Source organism: Hyperoodon ampullatus (assembly GCF_949752795.1).
Source record: "Hyperoodon ampullatus genome assembly, chromosome: 1".
Classification (NCBI taxonomy): Eukaryota; Metazoa; Chordata; class Mammalia; order Artiodactyla; family Ziphiidae; genus Hyperoodon; species Hyperoodon ampullatus.
In genome coordinates this window covers 146,445,009-146,470,853 of record NC_136914.1, presented here as the reverse complement: position 1 = coordinate 146,470,853, position 25,845 = coordinate 146,445,009, and the positions used below count along the sequence as shown (strand labels likewise).

Genomic DNA, 25,845 nt, shown 5'->3' with positions numbered 1-25,845 from the left:
GATACAGACACGCAGACACAGAGTTAGGCTCAGGGCAAGAAAAGGGGTGAAGACAAACTATCCCTTTAGGAATATAATTTAATTCTTCTTTGAAAGCAGTCACATTTATACAGCATTCAAGACAATCCTGTTGATCTCTTTACACCCTTCATAAAATTTAATTCTATCAAACAAAAATACACAAGTCGGAAAAAAAAAAAGCTATGAAGAAGAAAAAGGTTCATAACAAACAAATAGGGTTCTTTGAGAAAATGTAAAGCTTGGGCCTGTTTACAGATAGTTTTCACAACTTATTCATTAAAGATCTGGAAGAGTGGATAGAGTACAATAATGAAATTTAAAACTGGTCATTTGAAATGCCACATCTACTAGTAAGTCATATAAAATCAGAATCACTTATATATAAAAACAAAGTAGTTATTGCAGAACCAAAAATAAAACAAAATCACTCAACAAAAACCAATAACTATATACAAAAATAAAACAAAACATTCAAAAATATATTAGGAGAAAACCAAGAAGTAGTACAGTTAGATAGCAAAATATCAGTGTTAATATTATTAGAGTTCACAAAGTACTTGTACAGACATTATTTCACACGGTCATCACAGCAGCTCTGAGAGCTAGTTGGCACTGAAGGCATCTCTGGAAATTATGCTGAAGGGACTAGACAGTTTCTAAACACACACTTATGTTTCCTTTTCTATAATTCCAGGGATCAGATGTTGTTACCAACCACAGTTTTCCTTCTGGCCTCTTGGCAGAGCAGGGGGTCAATTCTTATATCCTGCTTGTGGTCTCCTGTCCTCTCTCCTGCACAACATGGGCTCCAAAATTAGCATCCTGTCTTGTTAATGTGTAAGACTTACCCTTATACCCTTGTCACCTACCTTGCAAATAAGTTTTTTGCACTTGTTATTTGCCAATTATCTTAACTTAGGGAGAGTTTTGGTCGTAGAAAAGATTTCATTTCTCAAGTAACTCAAACAGTTATCTTTTAAGTTTTCAACTATAGTGTCTTGCTTTTAAAAGAAGCTTTCCCATTTTAAAATTACATACAAACCTATATTTTCCTCTGGCACTTTTACAGATTCATTCTATCACATTTAATCTTTTAATTCTACTTAATTTTTTCCCTAAATTGCTACTGGATTCTTGCAAAACTTAAATAGTTATCCATTCTTTAATAATTTGAATTGTCACCTTAAATAATAAATTCATACTTATTTCAACTATGTACTTTTTTCACATTTAAAGGTTATGAAATCAGTATGCATCCTAATCAATTGCTTGTCATTATGTAATTAAAATCATTTTTTTCTTTCTTAAAGACATACAAAATGGTGTCTTTCAACCAATGGCATCTTAGAAACAATGAAATATACTGTATTATGCACAATAACACAACTGTTTTTTCAGACTTGGGTCTGCATTTAGACTTTCTACTGTGTTCCATCAATCCTGCCATCTCTTCTAGCACACATATAATACTTTTAATAATGTTACTTATACAGCATTATTTTAATTTCTGACAAGGCAATTCTCTATCCATCAACTCTGATTATTTGATTATTTTTATGCTATTCTTCCAGATGAATTTTATATATGTTGGTCAAGAACTCCTCTACCCCCTGAAAAAAAAAATCTTATGAGGACATGTATTAAAATTGATATAAATCTGATCTGCAAAAAGTTAACATCTTAAATAATAGATTCTTATCATCAGGAAATGTTATATCAGTTCACTTACTTAAAGATAACTTAAAGATTTTCAAGTTATCTAGTAGACTTTTATAGTTTTCCTCATATAGATGTTCCTATTTCTGACCAAGTTTATTCCTTGTTACTACTGTAAATGGGATGCTTTTTCCAGTATTATTTTCTAACAGATTTGTCTTGGTTTGTAAGAAAGTTATTTTCTTTTAATAATATGATAGCCAGGAACTTCTGCAACTCTCTTTTTAGATAGGTACCTTCAGCTGATTCTTTTAGGTTTTTTCATTCAACAATCGTATCATTTTGTAAGTTATTTTGCCTTTTCCTTTTCCATGCCTCACCTTATTTCATCCTTTCCTGTCCTCTGATTGCTTTGGTAAGAATTTACTTTGGGCAATAGTTGTTTTGTTTTGTTTTGTCTTTTTAGTGACTTTAAAAATATAACTTTCTCAACTACTTCTATAAAAAAAAATTTAACATCTTTATTGGAGTATAATTGCTTTACAATGGCGTGTTAGTTTCTGCTTTATAGCAAAGTGAATCAGTTATACGTATACATATGTCCCCATATCTCCTCCCTCTTATGTCTCCCTCCCCCCACCCTCCCTATCCCACCCCTCTAGGTGGTCACAAAGCACAGAGCTGATCTCCCTGTGCTATGCGGCTGCTTCCCACTAGCTATCTGTTTTACATTTGGTAGTGTATATATGTCAATGCTACTCTCTCACTTTGTCCCAGCTTACACTTCCCCCCTCCCCGTGTCCTCAAGTCCATTCTCTATGTCTGCATCTTTATTCCTGTCCTGCCCCTAAGTTCGTCAGAACCTTTTTTTTTTTTTAGATTCCATATATATGTGTTAGCATACAGTATTTGTTTTTCTCTTTCTGACTTACTTCACTCTGTATGACAGATTCTAGGTCCATCCACCTCACTTCGTTTCTTTTTATGGCTGAGTAATATGCCATTGTATATATGTGCCACATCTTCTTTATCCATTCATCTGTCTATGGACACTTAGGTTGCTTCCATGACCTGGCTATTGTAACTATTGCTGCAATGAACATTGGGGTGCATGTGTCTTTTTGATTTATGGTTTTCTCTGGGTATATGCCCAGGAGTGGGATTGCTGGGTCATACGGTAGTTCTATTTTCAGTTTTTAAGGAACCTCCATACCGTTCTCCATAGTGGCTGTATTGATTTACATTCCCACCAACAGTGCAAGAGGGTTCCCTTTTCTCCACACTCTCTTCTATGAAAAATTTTAAACTCTCCTTGAGTTAGTATTGGTTATTAACAATTTTTATAGAATTTCTCCATTTCATCAAAATATATTATTTTTTTGGTACATTGTATTATCTAACATCTTTTAAAGTTTCTTCTGTATCTGTAATTACATTTCCTTTCTCATTCCTATTTGTGTTTCTTTTATTTCCCTCATTATCTGTGTTTATTATTATTGTGTTTGCCCATTATCTCTTGTTTTACTATCCCCTCTCATTTCATAAATTTGTATTTTCAATTTCTTTGCTCGCTTTCTTCCTATTTATTTGTTCACTTTGGGGGCAGCATAGAGGGTGAGAAAGAGAAAGGTGCTGTCTTTCTAATTTCTTCAGTTGAACACTTAGTTCAAATAACTTCATTATGTCCTAATTAATAATGGCAAACTAGTTAAAGCTATATAACTCCTATATATATAGCTTTGACCTTGTACCTTGAGTTTTTATGTTAAATTGATACAACCACTAATTTTCTAAAATGCTCTACTTTCATTTTGACTTTTGATTTCTTCTTTGTCATTTGGGAGAACGTTTTTCAGTTTCTAAGTGAGCTTTTTCCTTGCAATTTATCTTTTTATTACACATTTCTAGTTTTAATGCACTGTGATCCATGACAGTGGTTGTCAATTCTACTTTTCAGAAATGACTAAGTTTGTGTTGTATGTGTGTGTATCACTAATATTTGTAAATTTCTGATGAATATTTGATAGGAATTTGTGTTTTTAAATTATGAAATATAAAAGTAAATATTTATATGCCAATTAAATCCATTTCATTTTCTGTATTAATCAATTCTAATGTCTCCTTATATTTTCCTGTACTTTAACATTCTATGAAAGACTCTCACTATGATCACCATTTTGTCCATTTCTCCTTGTATTTTTAATAGCTTTGGTTTTTGTATGTCAATGATGTTATTTATTTACTTTATAGAAGCATTTATGACAATTACACTTTCCTCTGTGAATTTAACTTAATCAATGCAAAGTGATTCTGTATATTACATGTTTTTACCTTAAAATTTACGTTGTCTGATATTGATATTGTTATCTCTACTCAAATTTTTCCCATTCTGTGTAAAATGTATTCTTACAAGGAGTATATTCTTCCTGTCTTCTAGAAATTCCTCAATGTTTCTGGTCCAATAAAGGTAAGCGTCTCTGTTTTCCAGGGCTACTATGAGGTTTCTCTTATTTTTCTATTTCTTCAATCAATTCTTGAAACTATAATCCTTATATTTATTTTTATTTTATAGACTTTCACTTTTATAATTTCAAGCTATAATCTCCTAGTTTTATTTTTTTCTCATTTTCTTCCCATTATTACTGCCCCTACAGCCTTATTTCCTGGCACGTCTTACCACTAATCATAATTAACAATTCTTTAATTGGGAAAACTGTATACTTTAAGCAATATAAGCAGTATGTACCATGGACGACACTGCACAGTGTAATTATATTTGCATTAGGAAAATCCTAGCAAATATTTTTAAAAACAAATGAATAGTTAATGATATTGCCAAATGATATAATTTAATATGAAAAATAAAATTAAGAAGTCAAATTTAAACTTACATAATTTTACAATATTTACTTATGCCTTGGGATCATATTGCAACACATACATGAGCAGAGCATTAGGACGGTAATCATTTTAGAAAATACATTCAGTAAGAAATACATATTCCTCTCTCATACTTCACTGTCAGACAACGTGTGGTATAACACTATGATTTTTATTACTTTTCACTAAAAAAAAAAGAGATGAAAATGTAAGCTATTTAAAGTGGAGATGTTCTCAACAGTATTTTTTGGATGGGAATGGAACTAATTTCGTCAAAATATGCCCTGAAATTGACATGGAAAATAGGCATAAGAATTTCTAGTAAATATGATATGAGAAAAAGGCAAACTTAGTCTAATAAATAGGGGATATAATTGGTTAAAATAAGTGAATTTGAATGAGGAAGTATTTTCTTAATAGTGTTGAAAACAAAGTGGTGGAAACACTCTGTGTTAGCCAGAGCACTGAGAAAACATCTGATATGAAAAAATACCTCAGGGAATACATTTGGTGATACAACAGGCCCCATACTGGTATAATGTCTATAATTTCATCTAATTGTCAGTAATGGGAAAAATAAGGAAGGGAAAGAAGATTACCAAAAACACATGGGCCCGTCTGTCTTTCTGCATGGAACTCTGTGGGGATTCTGTATTAGAATTACATACTAGCAGAATCTGGTCTGTGACATGTAAGAAAAATTATCTACAGCCATGATGTTTTTTCCATGCTGCATCTGTGAGTACAAAGTATAGTCGAGAATTCAAGTTCTCTGTTTTGTCACACTTATAAAGACAGCAGGGAACACTGGAAATTTTCCCTCTTGAAATTAACCTGAACCCCCCCCCCCCAGAAACCCCACCAGGGAAATCATTTTTTCTTTCTTTCTTTCTTTTTATTGGCAGGGAATTTTTCCTTTCCAAAGACAACATTTACTTACTTTTGACTCTGTTATCAAGCAGGGTGACACAAAATGTATGCCAAGAGAAGTCTGATTATTTCAACTGGTATTTCTTTGTTCACTTGTCTGAAACAGTGACAGGAACACAGAATGTGGATTCTGAAGGGATCTGAAAGGTTAGTGAGTTGAATAATGTGCCCATAACCTTTTCTTTTTTTAAATAAATTTATTTATTTATTTATGGCTGCGTTGGCTCTTGCTGCGCGCAGGCTTTCTCTAGCTGCGGCAAGCGGGGGCTACTCTCCCTTGAGGTGTGCGGGCTTCTCACTGTGGTGGCTTCTCGTGTTGTGGAGCATGGGCCCTAGGCGTGTGGGCTTCAGTAGTTGTGGCACAGGGGCTCAGTAGTTGTGGCTTGCGGGGTCTAGAGCACAGGCTCAGTAGTTGTGGCGCACAGGCTCAGTAGCTCCGCAGCTACTGAGGATTTTCCCGGACCAGGGCTCGAAGCCCATAACCTTTTAAATGCTTAAAGGGAGAGTGGAGCCAGCCGGATGTTGTGAGCCCTATTCCCATCCAGGGACCTTTGCACTTCCCCCAAATCCTCTTATTTATCACATGTGTAAAGTGATGAAAAAGCCTGATGTATAACTTCCTCCAGCCACTCCCCATTCCCAGTTATTCCAAAGAGATGCTGCTGAGAAAAAGCGAAGATGTGCCTTGATGTGGCAAGTTGCCACTCTGTCCTCCTTCTTATCAGAACTTATTAGTAAATGATGCATCGCTTCTGGAATCCATTTCACATTTTCAAAGGTCAAAGGCAGCTGTGGTAAGCTCTATATCAAAAAGCATTTTAAAGAAGTATAACATGGGAGATTGGGATTGACATATATACACTAATATGTATAAAATAGATAACTAATAAGAACCTGCTAAAAAAATAAAATTCAAAAAAAATTAAAAAAAAAGAAGCATAACATTTATAATGTAGTTTTCACCTAACTCCTAAAATATAAAATTTTATATCCTAAACATTTATGTAGTTTCATATTGTAGGGCACCCTTGTCAGTTTTCTTCTGTTGTTTATGTTAGAGATCTGATCGGTGATAATCTTGAAAAGAGAGCTGACATATGGGTTCACTAGGCCCTACTTTTTTCTCTGAGAGCTGAGAAGCGTGCAGGTGATGAACAGCCTTCAGAGAATCGCCAGACTGGCTTCCAAGAGGCTTTATGAGGCAATGCACTGGAGTCAGCAAGCCCAGCCCTGTAGGCTTCCAAACTAGTTTACTATGCTGAGGACAGATCCCACTCTCTGGGGTAGAGAACAGTACCTAAGTTCACAAGACTGATTTATAAAACCAGAATAGTATCAATGTCCAACAAGAAATAGAACTGTCCCAGGAGCCCGAGTATGCACACCTGCAACTCAGCCCATTGCCTCAAGCCCAGTTCACCGACTTACAATAAGAAACAACTGGCAAAGCGGGCAATGTATTCGAGAGGGTATGAAGAATGCATTCTCTTCCTATGAGTTAACATATATTGGAAAGAAAATAATCAGAACAAGGGAAGTCAGACTGGTGGCTTGTTTAATAGCATAAGCCCGTGTATCCATCTCACAGTGAGGACGCATGCCAGCAATCGGACTGGAATCACTGAGCAGTACCAGCTACAACCTGCTGCATCCGTCGCCACGCAAGTGCTGGCCTTGCTAAGTGGTCAGCATACCCTATACACTGCTACAACCTTCTTCATCCATCTCCATGTGAGAGGCAAAGGTTCCCTGACTACTGCACACAACTGGAGAGGCACTTTCAATATTTGTCCTTCCCCCCCGCCATTTTCATGAACGATTCCCCCCGCCCCGTACCTTTCTGACCAACACTCTTCTTTAATAAAATTACAGTCAAATCTTACAACCTGGAAACTCATCAGAACTTTTAAGGTAAATTTATATAGCTAAGCCTTGCTCCGTTAGGGTTTTTATTTAAAAGTTTAGCCTCTGTTCTAAGTTCTTGGGAGAATATTTAATAGTTCAGACTGTTTTCAGTGTCTATCATGCATGACTGGCATATAAAACCTCACGTTTTCTGTTCTATGTTTAATATAACCTGCAATGCCAAGAAATAAATACGTCGATAATAGGAAACATCATCTCATTTTTCTGAGAATGCTTTCTTCCATCATTCCCGCAGTAGACATATTTTACTAACCTTCATGTAAGAATGTAAACTCCCTGAGGCAGGGGTTTTTGCTTGTTCACTGACTTATCCCAAGTGCCTAAAGCAGTGGAATGTTCAATGAATACAACCTACAATCTAAACCATGTATTCAAAAAAGAAAAACCAGAAACCAAGAAGTGAGGCCCTAAAACAATATACATTATCGACTTCATCTCTCTCAGTTTGCTAACTTTCAGCATGTCATTCTTAAACCAAACTTCTGTTGAAACAGGACTAAAATTACCAAAATACATCATAGTTAATAAGATATTTAACAAATGTTTGTTGACATTTATCAATATAAAATTATTTCAAAATTATTTTATCATTCCAATTTTTATCTTTTTTTCAAACATTTTAGTCTTTAAATTTACACTTGAAAGGAAGAAGTTTCTGAGAATACATGTTTTTCTTTAATAAGTGCACAGTAGAGGTCAACAAAAAGGCTTTACCTATCACTTTATTCTTCTTTCCATTTTTTATAGGCGTACAAAGCAAACTTCTAATGCACTGCTGTTTTACATTTCCTGTGTTTTCATTCTAAACAAAAACAAAAATAAGACAGCTAAATATTATGAGAAGACTGTCCATTAGATGCTATAGAAACTGTATTGGACCTCGGAAGCCACTAATATATTCATCTTTTATTAGCTGGAGATAACATTAGAGTGCAGAAAATGTGCAAATTATAATGAAGTTCGCATAAATGTACTATAAAGCAATTAGTCTTTATATTATTAAAAATACTAAATATCCTATTTTCTTAAAAAATTTTTTTTTCATATTTTCCATTTTATTTACCTGTATTTCTTTTATTTTCCATTTTAAGCTCTCCAAGCAGCTTACAGTAATAGTAAGCAAAGTATTTATTCAGTTTCTACTATCCCTGTGTAGTGGATGTCTGAAATAACTTAACAAGAGGGGCAGAAGTCAAAAGTATTACACCACCTAGGACTCTACATGCTACAAATTTGTCCTTGTTTAATTTTACCACTGTTATCTATTGCCCATATTGCTAAAGTTCTAAAAAGGTCTCCTAGATAGGCAAATAACAAAGTCAAGGCAGCTGCCTCAAACTGCAATGCTTTTCTGAAGTTAGATGAGAAAAAATACTAGAATTCAAAGTTTTCGATGTCTGAGAAACTGACTGTTGTAGCTTTGCTCTCAAGGAAAACAGATATTCGGTTTTCCACAGAGCTGTTCACTGTGGTAGATTACCAAATACAGGCATTTAAGCCATATGAAACTTAATTTTTGAGGGTAAACTCAAGAACTCCAGCCATACTATCTAAAGAATGTCATTAAGTAGGTAATAGTTAAGTGATAGTTCATTAATACATGTTTAAAAAACTAATAAAAGTACAGAGAAAAATACTCAAGTACAGCTGATAACCTCTCAACAGATGTTATAAGCTGTTTTATTCTCCTTCCTCAGATCACGGAAAGCACAGATCACTCCCAAAGAGCCAATTCTAGGGCCAGTCCTTCAGTTAAGAGTAACTAGTTTGGGACTTCCCTGGTGGCGCAGTGGTTAAGAGTCCACTTGCCAATGCAGGGGACACGGGTTCGAGCCCTAGCCCGGGAGGATCCCACATGCCTCGGAGCAACTAAGCCCATGCGCCACAACTACTGAGCCTGTGCTCTAGAGCCTGCGAGCCACAACTACTGAGCCCATGTGCCGCAACTACTGAAGCCCGTGTGCCTAGAGCCCATGCTCCGCAACAAGAAAAGCCACAACAATGAGAAGCCTGCGCACTGCAACAAGGAATAGCCCCCGCTCACCGCAACTAGAGAAAGCCCACACAAAGCAATGAAGACCCAACACAGCCAAAAATCAATTAAAAAAAAAAAAAAGAGTAACTAGTTTAAGTGCAGATCTGATAGGAAAACAGCCTTCAAGCTCCAAATCTAAAATTGGGTTACTTACTGTCCAGGGAAACCTTTTATCTTTACTGACATCTGGGATATTAAGTGGTTCCATAGTATTTTTGACATACTGAGCATACATGTAATTGATTCTGTTCGCATCACGTTCCCTGTGGAGATAACAGAGATGAGTTATTTCTGTGCAGTGAAAAAACGCAGGCAAAACAGAGTCAAACAGATGATTATAAGAGAAACATACCAGTCTTAAATTATAGAGCAAAGTGTATATCTTAATTGGAAAATGCAGCTTTAAACATATTTGATGATTTACAACTTTGGTAGTTACTATAACTGAAATGCTTTGAAAAAACAAAGACCCACAATTTTTCAGCTATCTAAAACAAGCTTAAAATGTCATTAAGTAATCTTATTACCACTGTTAATGGGCATGTTGATTTTTGTGCTATTTAACGTAAAATCCATATGAATTTTCCCTATGTCTTATTTTCTCATCAGATTATAGAATGACTAAAGTCTAGTGTCTGTTTTTGCTTCCTCAGTTATTTATTTAGTCTATCCATTCCAATAAAACAATCTTTTACACATTTCAGACCAAGGGAAAAATCGAGCAGGTCTAGAAGAATTTTATTAAGCTCTTCTCTCTTCTGCTTTAAATTGAAAAAAAATTTTTTTGAACTTACAACATTTTCCCAGTTTCTTGCTTAACAGGTTGAACATAAAAGGTTAACCTGATGTCACAGGGTTCATAAGTGCAGTGCCAGTAACGGAGTTGGGAAAAGAGAACAGAACGCATCTTTTCATCAGGAAACTTCCTATGTTCCTTGGTGATGGGGATGAATTCCGCAAAGAGGGTCAAGTTATAGAAATTTACTCCAGCCATAAGTATGTGTCTGTATTAACTGTAAGATCACTAACTGAAGAAAATAGGAAAGCCTAATAGTGGGAGACATTTCAAAATAAAATATGTGCCTCGGGAAAAATGTCCACTTGGTCTGACTTCTCCAAGTGCTAATCTTTTCCTGTCTTCCATCCTTCTCACTCAGCCTGCCAAACTGCTTCTAGGACAGTGGTTTCAAATGATGTTCTCAATCACTGTGATTCCACAAAGATTCCTGATTCCTGGCCAAGATAATTGAGTCTTTCCTTTCTTTGCTGTACATTTTAGGTTAAGCGTAATTTGGTCCAATCAGGTACTGACCATATGTCCAGTATTATATACAAGTGATAAAGAATGAAAGGGAAATGTAACATAGGAATACATGAACTTCAGACTGAACATTTTCTGAGCCTAGATTGATAATGTGGGAAGGCATGCAAAATGTCAGACGCATCAGACCTAGGACATTCCTGGGTTTCTATTTCATACATATTATTTGGGTAGAATCCCAAGAAAAGGTTATAAGTGTAGGATTTAGGTTAACAAAACTATTTTAAAACCACAAATATTTCATGGACAGCAAAAGTTTCATGAAAAGAAAACAAGAAACTACAGTAAAGATAAGAAAAATGAAAAGGTAGTTACAGAGAGAAAGAAATACACTGGAGAGGATATCTTTGTCCAAATCTCTTTTAAAATGATGATAATGATGATGATGACTTTTATTGTTCTTATCATCATCATTACGTCAACAGTGGGAGCCAGATGAAACCCAAATAGTTAAGCAACTTGCCAGAGATCATAAATTCAGATGTATAGGCATTGATACAGAGAAGCAGATGTATTAAAATTACTTTTAAATCAATAGAAACCTAACTCTTTTTTCAATTCCCTGAAAATTTTAAGTTTTCCTGATGGTTACTTTAGTGAAAAATTAGTATTCGATTTATTAAGGTTATGTGATAGCACCTTATTTCTTACTCTGTAAAGAGTGCTAATAAATTCTTACTTCCTCCCCTCAATAACAACAGACTGAGCACTTCGTCCATGAGAGGCACCCTTAGCATCATGGGAAGACAAACTTCTAGAGGTCAGTAGCCGTCATAAGGCGCTTGTAATCTAGTAGAGGACTGTGACAGAGAATGAATAATAATACAATGTCTAGTTGCATGTTCTCTTTGAGCAGAGTCTAGTGCAGAAGCCCCCAGCTGTCCCTCAATAACTCTTCTCCCTTTCTCTTTATCTAGACATATGGCCGCTGAGGATAAAGACTGCATTTATCAGTCACCCTAGTGGCTTGGGATCATCATGTGACTAAGTTCTAGGCAACAGGAAATGTGACTGCTTCTAGAAAGCTTACCTAAAAGGCAGCTGATGTATGCTCTCTGCCCCTTCTTTCCCTGTCCCCCATCCTACCATTTGAAACGTGGATATGAAGGCTGGAGCTGCATCCTGGACCCTGAAGGGAAGGGCCACTCCCTAGAGGTGCAGAGTAGAAAGCTTGCAGGTACCTGGGTCCCTGAGGCCTTCGTAGAACAGAAGCAGCAACACAGAGCCTGAGCTGCCTGCCTCTGGGTCTTTACAGGAGAGAGTAATAATATTGCATTCTTATTTAAGCTATTTTTACTTTGGGTTTTTATGATTCACACTCAAACCTAATCCTAAGTAATACAACTGGTGACAATGAAAGCACCACATGTGGAGAAGATGGACAGATAACCCCTTGGTGGAGTGGGTTGGAGAAGAGGGGGTATTAGGGAAATGCGCAAAAGGCTGGTAAGATTTAAGGATGCATAGAAAGACATCAAGAATGAAAAGGAGGGGGAAAACAGTATAAAAACATTGCTGAAATGGAAGAGTTCTAGGTATATTTGGGAAACATTAAACAGCTACAGATTGTTAGGAATAAAGTGATGGTTTCAGACTGAAGATGTTAGGACAGGTAGTGGATGATTTTGAAGGTGCAATGCCAAGGGATAGGATCTTTCTTTAAATAACAGGAATATTTTGGTAGCCTTGCAAATGTGCCTCTCAGACCTGCAACTGCAGGAGACCTAAATGACCAGTGTCTCTAGTCACTGTGCTCTGAAACCCAGGATGGTGCTTGTACTGCTGACACACTTCCCAGGGCTGCTCCTGGAAAAAGATGGAGCACACACAGCAGGGACACTAAGGTAGCCCAGGCTTGGGAGACCCAGGATGCTTCTGACAGGAGGCTTTGGCTACAGAACTCCCCAACAGCCTGGCCAAACTTTCCTTAGAACTGCTTGGCTGACTAAGACACTTCCACACAATGCTCTTTCCTTCTTTACCCTCTCTTTCGCTCTGGGTCAGACTTGTGTGGAGAGCTCATGGCTCTCTCATCCCCTCCCAGCTCCCTCCCCCTTTACTCTCACATGGGGTTCCCCTAATAAATGTCTTACACATTTAATCTAGTCTTGGCATCTGCTTCTTGGAAGGCCTGGGCTAACTCAGACCTCTAAGGTTTTTTGCACAGTGGGTATCAAGGGAGGTGTCCATGAGTACATCCTTGGGAAGACAGTCAGGGACACGAAGCTTGGAAACACTGAGAAATTTCTGTGCTTTTAGATGTAAGTGGGAATCACTTCAGGTTATGTGAACCAAAGACAGAAAAACACATCAAAGAGACACAGAAATACTAGTACTTACTGACTACTTACTATGTGCTGGAAATTTTCTGAAGCATTTTATGTGCATTAATTCATTTGGTCCTTTCTAAAATCCTGCCATCAGTATCTCCATTTTACAGATGAAGAAACTGAGGCTTTGAGAGGTTAAATAATTCACACAAAGCGCTATAGCTAGTAAGTGGTGGAACTTAAGTTTAAATACAATCAGTCTGATTTCAGAGTCTACACTCTTACACTCTGTAACTACCATTTTTTTTTTTTTTTTTTTTTTTTTTTTTTTTTTTTTTTTTTTGCGGTACGCGGGCCTCTCACTGTCGTGGCCTCTCCCGTTGCGGAGCACAGGCTCCGGACGCGCAGGCCCAGCGGCCATGGCTCACGGGCCCAGCCGCTCCGCGGCATGTGGGATCCTCCCGGACCGGGGCACGAACCCGCGTCCCCTGCATCGGCAGACGGACTCCCAACCACTGCGCCACCAGGGAAGCCCTACCATTTTTTAAAGTAGTAAAAACCTTTCTACTATTTTAAAAATAGTAGGTGTTACTATATTTAACTATAATTGTTTTCCAATATAGTTATAACTAATAAGCATTAACTAGTATATGTATTCCAAGAAAGTGAGCTTAAAGGAGTAATTCTATGTATTTGTCATTTTATGACAAAATGTGCATTTAAAATTAATATGAAGTTAACTGATATGGAATTATAGCACTAAAATACCTATTTCTTAAAATTAAGAGCTAACATAAACTGTACCCCATCACACTCACTTTTTCCTTCTAATTAGGTGGCTCTTTGAATCGAAGCATAGAAACTCTAAAACCTCCCACCATCTGGAAATGAGCTTCCCTTCTGAATTCTTGGGTGACCCAAACTCCAATAGTTTACTGTGCTTTATCCCGGTGATGATATGATTCTAACAGTTATGTATAATGTTCACCCTGAATATTTTTTATTTTTACACTTAACATTTCAAAACTGTCTTCAATAAATTATTTTAATTTATAAAAGGTAATTAGTGGGTTGGTTGGAAAAGTACCAAACTGATACATAACTGCCTAAAAAGGACGATTTGCTTACTGCTAACATCATCAAATTGCCTAGCACTTCATCTCATGGAAGAGTGTTTGGATTGACAAAGTGTTTAATAATGAGAATTGGAGAGGCCTAAATTCTATCAATAAGCAATTTTAGAAACATAATACAGAATCTGCTGGTCAAGTGTCAATACCAGGTAGTCCTTCAAAAAGCTGAAGTTACTAAACACCATTTTAATTCGGAGTTTTCACAAAATTAAGCCTGAAATCTAATTTTATTAAAATAAAACCATATTTACATCACTAAGAGGACTTTTATTGCATCATTATAATAAAGGCTAACTATTAGCTAACGTAAGGCACTGGTGTTGAATGATTTTCATTATTGTAAAATCAGTTAATGAATCAGTTTAAATGATCCGTGTAAATTAGTCTCTTTTAAGGTAACTACACTGACCTATTTATCTTTTATAAAACAATCTTTATACTAAGACTGTCTTGGTATAATTTTAAAAAGTGGAAAGATATCTTCCATTTTTCCTACAGAGAAGGAACGTGATATTCATCAGAAACAAAGTAAAAGTGCTAACAAAAGATCAAGATGAATAAATAAATAAATAAATAAATAAATACCAAGACATATATATAGTAGGACCTCAGTTTCTTTTAATTCATATTGACCAGTAGAGGTCACTATCATACCAAGTCACAGGCTTGTTCAGCTATCAGAGAAATAAGAGGACTTGTCTGACTTCACAACAAAAATCAAATGTGAATACATAAAATAAAATTACAAAGGCATATGCTGCTATACAAATATTCCAAGGTAAATGTAGATAATTCATCATTTTATATAAATATTTTTCTTTTTGGCCATGCTGCCCGGCTTGCAGGATCTTAGCTCCCTGACCAGGGATCAAACCCAGGCCCCAACAGTGAAAGTGCCGAGTCCTAACCACTGGACCGCCAGGGAATTCCCATCATTTTATACATTTAATATGCATTATCATACTGATTTTCCTACTGTCCTCTGGGTATATGTAAATTCATAAATATACATGTATTTTTTTTGTCTATATAGCAATCTATTATTTATGCAAGCCAAAAAGTAAAATAATCAAATATTTACATGTTTAGAAGCTTTCTAAAATGTTCTTTATAAAATGCAACAAAAATGTATGGTATCATAAAATCAAAATAGTATCTATTAATGCTCCTCCTGAGAATAAGACTTCATAACTGACCTAGGCAGTATAGCCCAATACCAGTATTTAAGAAAGATACATACATACTCACCAGGACATGTGCATATTATCACATATTCAAAAGGATTCAATTTCAACTAAAACAATGTCATATATGCCAGAAAATACACACACAGAAGCTTAGAAAAGAATAGATGTGGAGACGGGATATAAACTTCAGTTCACGACCAGCAATGCCAAGAGGGAAATAAAGATCAGCTATTCTGTTATAACTTTGTGAACCAAAAACTCCAGCGTAGCAGAAAAATCTCTGGGTACAGATACCATGGTTTATCATGGGTACCCTGACTACCCATCCCATGCCCAAGTCACCCTTCAAGGCCTAAGTCAGGTGTACCTTCTGAGTCAAACGCATTCCCCATCTGTCCCCAAGTTACATTTGCTCCTTTGCTAATTCCTGAAATTCTTTTAATAGAAGAAAAGGTCTTTCATATTGTTAAAATAATCATATTGTTAAAATAATAGTCTTGAAATAATGAGTTTTGATTTAAATATAATCACTTAAACTAACAACTCTAAATCACTGTAGTCAACGGTTTCTCCATCTTGATGGGGAACACGGAAGAGGACAGGAAATGTGAGAAAACATAAGAGGAGAAGAAAGGAAAGGGTACAGAGGGCAGAAGACAGCTTCTGCAGACCTCACACTGATCCATGGGGTCAGTCTTAATTAGGAGGGTCAGAACAAAACCAGGCTGTGCACTTAAGTATTTTGTTCTTGCAGTTGCAAACTCAGGCAGTTCTGCTTTATATGATCTACAGAGATGATTTTCATTTTACTTTGTTTCCAAGTTTTTATCACAAACATTTTCTTCCAATTTTTTATGATGAACTGTTGAAATACATAAGAAAGTTGAAAGTAAAATGAATATCCTATTCCTAGATTCAACAATTTTTAATGTTTTGCCATATTTGCTATATCTATATATGTATGTGCAAACATTTATTTGTTTAAATATATAAATTTAGATATATTTACTTATTTATTTTTGGCTGAACCATATTTTATTTTATTTTTTGTTGGGAATTTTTAATTGAAGTATAGTTGATTTAAATGTCATGTTGGTTTCAGCACAGTGTACAGCACAGTGTACAGCAGAGTGATTCAGTTATACATATATATGTATAACTGATTCTTTTCCTTTTTTCAGATTCTTTTCCCTTATAGTTTATGACAAAATATTGAGTATAGGCCCCTGTGTTATGCAGTAGATCCTTGCTGGTTATCTACTTTACATTTAGTAGCGTGTATATGTTAGTCTCGACCTTCTAATTTATCACCCCCACCCCCGCCCTGGCAGACCATTTTAAACTAAGGTGCAGACATCATAACGCTTCATCCTTAAATACACCAGCCTGAATCTCCTAAAAATAAGAACATTCTCCTACTAACCACAATATCTTCCTAATTCCAAAGAAAAGGTACCAATAATTCCCCACCAACACCTAGTATCCAGTCGATATTCAGATTTCCAACTGTCCTAACAAATGTCTTTGATAGCTATTTGTTTTTAACCAGGATCTAATCAAGGTTCACATACTGCATTTGGCTGTTAGGTCTGAGAACAGTCCTTGCCTCCATTTTATTCAATGACATTGACTTTTTGAAGAGACCAGGCCAGTTATCTTATAGAATGTTCTATAGTTTAGGTTTGCACAGAGGTTATTTTTAAAGTATCACCACCAAGGAGCTTGGTTACTGAGGACATTACTAACTGTGGCATCATTCACCTACATGAAATAATTCTCTGATAAGTCAACTGAAGAGTAAAAAATCGGAACTTTAATATCAAATAGTAAAGCTAAAATAATGTTCTATTTCCATGATCATATGAGGCTTTTAAGTTATAATATCAATAATTAGGAGTAATATAAATTGACACAAATTATTTTAGGGAGTGAAATAATTTGAAACAAATGAATAAGGAATAATGTGATAAAACCAGCACTATGCCCAAGAGTTCCTGACGCTTTACCCTAGCAGACTTATATTCCTTAGACTATCTTATTGCTTAAGCAAAAACCACCACCGTTTTGCTAAGGGCGCAAAAGGAAATATGACAAGAACACTTGGTAATTTACTCTAAATCCTTTTTAAAATTCTTCAGAAAGCAAATATACAATTGGGCCAGTAACAAGTATAACCTTGATATGTTAATACTTTCTATTGTTTCTGCGTACCAGTTAAAAACAACCAAAAAATGAATACTAATTTTAAAATTAAAAAAAAAAAACATGAAAAAGAAATGAACTACAACAGAGATCTGGTCTGATTCTAGCCATAGGGTACATGTATTGGTGTGACTGAGATCACAGGCTTCCTTCTGGTGTTAGTTAAATCCTATGGCTGATTCCAAAGCAGAATAGACTCATAGAAAAAAATGTGTTCAGAAGCCTGTCAAATTTCCAGTGAGGTTCTAATATGCAAAGAAAAAATATAATTGAAATATAGTACTTGTGGGTCTTAAATGAGTCAGTTCACAAAACACACTGTACCCAGGCCTATACTAATTGTGACACAATTCACTCTATGAAAGAATTCTCCAACATGTCAAATGTAGTGGAAAAAACACTGGACATATAACATCAAAAAAGTATTTTCACAAATGAAATTATTTGTGGGAGGAAAAAAGCAGCTGTAGCTTCTATGTCTTAAATTAAATAGGTCGTGAAATAACTATGTAGCCAGAATTACATACTTGTGATAAAGACAGACAGATAATTAAGTTTTCTTACCTTGTTAAAGTATCTGACGATTTTTCTAATTCCTCACACTCCATGTGAAACACACTAGAAAAAGAATCCTGAAAACAGAGCAACGACACAGACTGAGAAATAAGTTTGAGAATGTAATGAAAACTATCTAAATACAGACATATGAGCCTGTGGAACTGACTGAAGACACCAATCCTCGCAATTTCTTTTCACTTTTTCAGACAAAACTAACCTAAGTGCTCACGACATCCTCAAGTCTACCTCCTATTACTTAGAACATGCTGCTGTTGTTTCTGATACTGACTTGCAAAAATGCTTATCTGAGTTTTTGTTCTTCTGCCAGCTGTTAATAAATAATTAGCTTCAAACTTTCTCTATATTCATTCAAAATCCTCAAGTTTTAGCTTTTATGCATACATCGATTGCTATTGTTGGGTCTTTTTGAAAAGACACCTAATTCAGTAATATTTTATGAGATCATTAAATTATGAAGATTTTAACAACATAGGGAAGTATTTTTGAAGTGAAATTAAAAAGCAAAATACACATCTGAACCCGTACTATATTTACAACTGAATAAAAAATTAGAAGGAAACACAAATAAAACAATGATATCAGTTTAATTTGGGGACAGAAGAACTGAGTACATTTCTTTTCCTGTTCACATTTGGATTTTTGCTCATGTGTTGAAATATTTTTAATCAAAAAATAATTACAGTCTAAATGAACATCAAGTCACTTAATTGCTACACCCACCAAATTAAGTCATTAAAAAGCGAGCAAAAATATTAATGGGCATACTGCTGAGCTATATTTTAAAGCAACACTGATACCAGTCAGTTGCTGCCATGATAGGGGTTAACTGGATGAGTTGAATGTTAATTAAAGTGACATTTAAATTGTCTAAAAAAAAACGGAGTGCCCTCATGTATAACTTTCAAAAATTAAATGCCAAAGAGCAGGTCACAGAGCAAAATTGATAAATTGACATACTGCATTAAAGAGTTCTGACCTGAACTTTAAAAGGATAGTTACAATCTTGTAATTATCTCTATATTAAGGAGTTTATAACTGATTGAAAATATTAAGTAATGTCCATGAGAATACTATCTCATAGCATAGTGAATTCTTATTTGATTTCCTATTAATGAGAATTACACACACACACACACACACGCACGAAGATTCAGATAATGTTGCATCACATAGTATGGTCTTACTATCTAATAAAATAATTAAAAATTTAAAATATAAGTTTTAAATATCTTTTATTATTCTACTTCCCAAAAAACCATCAATTCAGATATCATATGTGGACTGTAATTGACGTTATACACTTGAGAATTCCCATTCTTTTTCCTAACCCACCAATGAAGAGCCTGTTCTCAGGGTCTAAATGAAAAAGGAAACAAACAACTACATCAAAAAGAAATATACCAAAAACAGTGGTTCATTGGTTGAGAAGGAAAAGAAACTGCATAAAAGAAAACAACCTTGGGCTAAAGACCCTGATGCTAACAGCAAACTCAGTTGGCCTGTCTAGAAGTAACCAGCACTGTATGAGAACACTCCATCTTTCCACACACATCCTGTCTCTTTACATTACAAATCAATGGCTTGAGATCTACCAACCAGCCACCAGTTTAGTGGCTTTCCACGGTGGGTAAAGAATTTGGGACTAATAGGTACCTTTAGTAGCATTGCCTCCATTGGGCCATGCCTTTTGGTTTCTACATAATCGCTGGTAAAAAGAAATTTTTATAGCCAACCCATTCAGAAGGTGGTCAACCTGTTCATAGCAAGAGAGCACAACTATTCTCAACCAGAAAAGGTCTGCACACTGTAGTGACAATGTATTTCTCCATCAAGGTAGTGTAGCCATTGACAAAAGCAACACACTGACATTACCAATGGTAACTGTAATATTTCGTGGAGGGTCAACAGGTGAAAGGGTGCACTGAAGGCATCCTCCAACCTCACCTCTACCCCTTTTCAACCAGAACAGCTCACACTTGGATTGGCTTTACATAAACAACCATATTCAGTTGGATTTGAGAGAGAGTTCTGAGACCAACCTGAGGTTTAAAGCAGAGTTTTAAGGAATATAAATTTTTGTCTTTCTAAAAATAAAAAAGTCATACTCTGTACTCACGGAGCAATCTTCATCCACTATGAAAATGGTGCATTTCTGCACCTGCATGAAAGAGATAATAGTGGCAGCTATTTTCTTTAGAATTACTTCTAATGATTGTTGTTCTTCAAAAATTAGGCTAGCAAGGTCAAGCAGCACCTAGACAAAAAAATTATGAGCTTACTATTAGTAACTGTTTGTAATTATTAAAGCAATACAATGATTTATATGGGTGGTAAGTTGTTTACATATAATCTAACAAGTTACAACCAAGTTGCCATTCAAGTGTTAAATACATAAGTCTCTGCTTACTAACAAAATTTCCCTGTTGATTGTTAGTACAATTAGTACACTGGTTACGATCACAGACTCTGAAGCCAAAGCCAACCGTTTTTAATCCCGGCTTCCCCTCCTGCTAGCTTTGTGATCTAGGGCAAGTTTCTTGAAAATGGGGATAATAATAGTACCAAAATCATGGAGCTGTTGTGAGGACTAAATAAGTTAACAATTATAAAGCACTTTGAACAGTGTCTGATACATAAAATACACTGTTGTTTTTGGTGATCCAAACTTCTGAGATCAACATTTATCAACATTGCCAACATTTTCACAGAGCACAGCAAATATTGTCAAAAATAAACAAAGTTTTAAGAGTTCCTTTTGTGTTCTTCCTGATAATTTCTCTTTTCTTTACTTACACAGGATTTCATCTAGTCTCACAAAGTATTTGTGCAAGGAGCGGGGGAGAAAGGGTATTATAGAAAATTTATCGGAGGTGATATTATCCTTGCTGAGGCCTGAAAGATGAGCAGGAATTGTTCAGGTGAAGTGGGGAAGGAAAATATCTCAATCAAAAAGAACTGAATTGAGAGAAAGTAGCATATTGCAAGTTTTGATCAAGTTTTATGAGAATATAGAGTGTAAAGAGGAGAACTAGGGAGATGAAATTGCAGAGGTAAGTGGAGAAAGAGCCTCAAAAGCCCTATCTTCTTTTCAAGCAGTTTGGACTGTGATGGATTGCAGGAGAGAAGTGACAAGAATCACAAGTATGTTTGTAAAAATGAGGACTGGATTAATGGGTGGCAAAAATGGAGCAGGGAGACGTCAGGAAGATGCTGAAGTTGAAGTCCACGGAAGGTCCACAGTCTTATTAACATAAGTTCTAAACAGAGAAATTAAAGGGTGGGGGAGATGAATTATCAAAGAGATAATGAAAAAGAATTACATAAAACCCAAGGGCTTAAGTCTCCAGACTGAAAGGAATGACCAGGTACCAGCATGATGAATGAAAAAAAGCATCATATGGTGAAATTCAGTTACAAAAGCAACAATAAATAAATAATCCAAAAAGCTTATAGAAAAAAAAAAGCACCAAGCATCAGAACAATATGAATGCTAGTAGAAGACAGTACTACCTTTAAATTCTGAGAAACTAATTTTTCAGTGCAGAATTTTATACCCAGCCAAATTGGTAGGATGGTACAATAGATATTTTCATACATGCAAGGACTCAGAGAGCTTACCTCACCAATACCGGTTCTCAAGTAGTTAACTGAGAATGTGCTACACTAGAACAAGGGAGTAAACTGAGAAAAAAAGAGCTCTGGGATCCAGTGGATAACCAGTGGAGTCTTTCTAAGAAACCATTGAAGGAAAGTTCTATGATGACCCCTCTGCAGCAGGCATGGGGAAAAATAGTTTTGCTTGAAAGAAGAAAGAGAGAGAACCTCAATTTGAGGATTCTCCATGAAAAAGAACTCAAGAGAATGCCTAAATAATGGAGAGTTTGCAGGGGGAGGGGGACCAACAACATGAGGCTACACTAGAGCAAACAGTTCAAGGAAAGAAGAGATTTCAGAAATAACAAGAAAAACTAAGTTATATAACAAAGGTAATATGAACAACAACATTTACATAATTAGTAAGAACAACATTTACATCACGGTACTTATAAACCCTTTATTTTAAACTGCAACTTTAGAATTAACCTAGACAAAGCTTTAGAAAAGTCAAGCATGGTTGTAGCACAATACCAGATCTTCCTCGATTTACGACGGGGTTACATCTTGATAAATCCATTGTTCAGTTGAAAATATTTAAATTTGAAAATCTGTTTAATACACCCAACCTACTGAACATCACAGCTTAGCCCAGCCTACCTTAAACATACTCAGAACACTTATATTAGCCTACAGTTGGGCAAAATCATCTAACACAAAGCCTATTTTATAATAAAGCATTGAATATCTCATGTAATTTATTGAATACTGTACTGAAAGTTAAAACCAGAATGGTTGTGTGGGGACAGAATGGTTTTAAGTGTATTGGTTGTTTACCCTCGTGATGGTGTGGCTGCTGGGAGCTCTGGCTATTGCCACTGCCCAGCATCATGAGAGAGTGCCATGACATATATCACTATCCCAGGAAAAAATCAATACTAAAAATTCAAAGTATGGTTTCTACTGAATGTGTATAGCTTTCACACCATCGTAAAGTCGGAAAATTGTAAGTTTAACCAGTGTAAGTTGAGGACCATCTGTATATATGTTATCAATGTGGGCAATATAAATGAAAAAGTCCAGATAAGAAAAGCAGAGGTAAGGAGTAGTAATTGGGAAGGAGAGATGAGGGATGCTAAGATCATCATTTTATAAAGCATGAAATAAGAGATGATGTCTCTATCAGTGTTCTACAGTGTTTCCTGAGCTTATTCCCATGCTTCTAGAAGTTCTCTACAATAATTTTCACATTTTGTATCTTTTGTTTTAATATGAATAATAAAATACAGAAGCATATTCTGAAAAAAAAAGAGATGATGTCTCTAATTGATAGAATAAGAACTAAAACTCTTAATATTACATGCACAACTCATCCAATAACTTTAAACAGTGACATAAAAATACTGGTACCATAATGGCAAAGTAAAGGGTGGTATAAGTTAAATAAATCTTCATCTGTTAACAGTGATAAAGCACCAGCTCATGGAAAATACAAAATGGAAAAAATAACTATTAGAAGAAACAGTTAAAATATTTAGAAATTGAATCTGCACAGTTTGGATTTCTAATGAGATATATATATATATATGAAACTTGGATAACAATTTAACCATTTTTTAAGAAAGAATTTCTACACTCTCTCTTTAGTAATCAGACTTGCCTGATTTCTCTTGTTCTCCAGCAGTGAAGTCTCATAGAGTTGAGCATTATGAAGAACAATTCCACAAAATGCCAAGTAAGCAGCAAAGTCCTAGAAAACATGCAAGACAACAGCCAAATAAGAACTGTCAATAACCTGTCTTGTTATATTGCTTGAAACACAAACAACATTCAAAAATATTTACAGTTCAAATAAATATTTGGAAACCAACAGTGTAGATGTTTATTCTGCATAAAATTAGGAACTGATACAAAGCAAGTGTTAGCTAAATGGTACAACCAGTAGATGACAACTGTTAGCACAGTCTCCTAAAGTCATACAGTAGTTGGAAATTAGCAAAGAGAAAGAGAGGAGACACAGATCTCTTTACACCATGTGAAACTGAAATTCACTCTATGCAAAATTTGGTGTAGTCTCTAAATGATATTAAGACTTGGGTTTAAGTTGAGACTATAAAAATAGCCTGTAACTTATTACTGGGGCAAACTGAAAGCTCATAACCTTGTTAGGAGAATATTGGCAATAACAGTCCCATACTAAATTGCAAATTTAGTATTAGTTTAAATATATCATTTTAAAGATGATATATCACCCTCATTATACTATACTAAGGTGATGTGCTCACAATTATACTAATTATTGATGAAAGGAAATCTTTACATGGCATACTTTATTCACAATCATGAATTTATTTTGCCAAGAGATGATACAGCCTAAGAATGCAAATCTTTCAAGAGGGGTTTACATTAATGGACTATAAACAAATAACGGAATAAATAGCCAATCTAGAACCATGTTCCCCGCCAAATATCCTCAGATGTCATTAACAGAATAGGAGACTAGATGTCTATTAGACTGATTTAAAAAGGTACTTGCTATGTTCTGAAGCAATTAAGACACAGGGACCAACACTAGTGCCAACACAGCCTACAACATGAGACAAAAATAACTCTGTCTTGTTGGAATGTCTTCCAAAAGCTCCTACTAATTTTCAGGGGAGTGACAGAAATAGCAATGGGCTTCAATAGGAAGAACTCAGTGGGCTCCATGACATACATATAATTGCATATTCAAGAAGAGAAATAATAAAACCTACTGACAGAATGAAGTTATAAACAGGTTTAAGGGCTTCTGTCCTTAAAAGGAAAGCATGTCGATGTGGTGTGAGGAATGTACCCCTTCAGAGTTGGACGAGAAGGGTAATAAAATAATGCTGACTGCCACTCTTTCTGAAGCTAAATTCACATCATTCAGCCTGAATTCACACCTTGGCGCCCCACCGTCTGCGTGCAAAGCTTATAAAACATTCTGCATTTGCTTCACCAGGAGGCAATTCTAATTTTAAGCTGACCTGGAGCCCTGAACTTGGAGCAGTGCTTTAGGGATTTTACGTAATGTTGAATTTCGTGATAGCAGTGATGAAAGGTAAATGAGAGAGTTAGAACACCGTATCACCCTCCGGATGGCCGCAACATGCACATAGCCCCGGGGGAGGCCTGGTGCCATAGTGGGGACGGGGTTCTGTTGCCTGAAGACCACAACTACTCCACAACTCAGGTCAGCACTGATTTAGCCAGAGGCAAGAGACACTTTTGAACGTTTCGGATCATTTTAAACCATAATGTTTTTGTGATCAACAATTTCAGCAATCACTAATTCCAGAGGTCTATACAACTCTAAAGAGAAAGCATCTTCCTAAATTGAGATCATACCAGACCCAAGTTTTGGTACCTTTTCATCTTTTTCAGTGAATGTCCCACCATTTCCCGATTTCTTGTTGATGGCCTGGGCTACACCAACAACCTGGTATAAAAAGAGAACATTGGTAATTTCATTGACTGAAATTATTGGTATAAATTCACCAAAGCGTGTTTACAGAATAATTTCTACATGTGCTTTAAAATAACAATAAGCTACAAAATCAAAGCAAACCCTCAGCATCTGAACTAGTTCTGTATCATTTTGTACATTCTTTTTTCCTAATAAGAGTTCAAATGTTTCTAACTTCTTGGGTCCCAAACTATATTTGATTCTGGGATTTCATGCTGCCCTGTGAAAGAAATTATTGGCAATCACTTTTTATGTGAATATTTTTCATGGCTTTTGAATAAAAAATAAACATTAAATTTATATCACATTTCAAATAGAATATATGATTAAATGAATATTTTATATTGGTTTTAAATATAATATTTCAAATGGGCTAAATGATCTTTTACTAAAAATGAAATAGGACCAATGGCCAGTCACAGAATTTAAAATGCAGGAGGACCAATTAGGGTAAAAATAATTCTTAATGTAGGGATGTTGTCCAACTTCTTTTGAAATTTCTGAACTTGAAAATTATCTTACCTTCAATAGACTTACTTTGGTGGAAAGAAGTTTTATTGAAAAACAGACTGAGCCTTATTTCAAATCAGAAGGTGTTTGAAAGATAAACTGCATCTTAAG

At 35.5% G+C, this 25,845-nt stretch overlaps 1 protein-coding gene across 2 annotated transcripts in view; it reads right to left on the bottom strand.

Annotated features, from left to right (window-relative positions):
• Positions 1-25,845, bottom strand: part of PDE5A (phosphodiesterase 5A) — a gene marked incomplete at both ends in the record, with an annotated part of 133,999 nt that overhangs the window by 49,906 nt on the left and 58,248 nt on the right. For both annotated transcript variants that reach the window (XM_079704984.1, XM_079704985.1), the window contains 6 exons: positions 8,128-8,215; positions 9,603-9,711; positions 18,126-18,193; positions 20,257-20,394; positions 23,395-23,484; positions 25,126-25,197. In XM_079704984.1, coding sequence (XP_079561110.1) covers positions 8,128-8,215; positions 9,603-9,711; positions 18,126-18,193; positions 20,257-20,394; positions 23,395-23,484; positions 25,126-25,197 — 565 coding nt within the window. The remainder of the gene's footprint in view (positions 1-8,127; positions 8,216-9,602; positions 9,712-18,125; positions 18,194-20,256; positions 20,395-23,394; positions 23,485-25,125; positions 25,198-25,845) is intronic.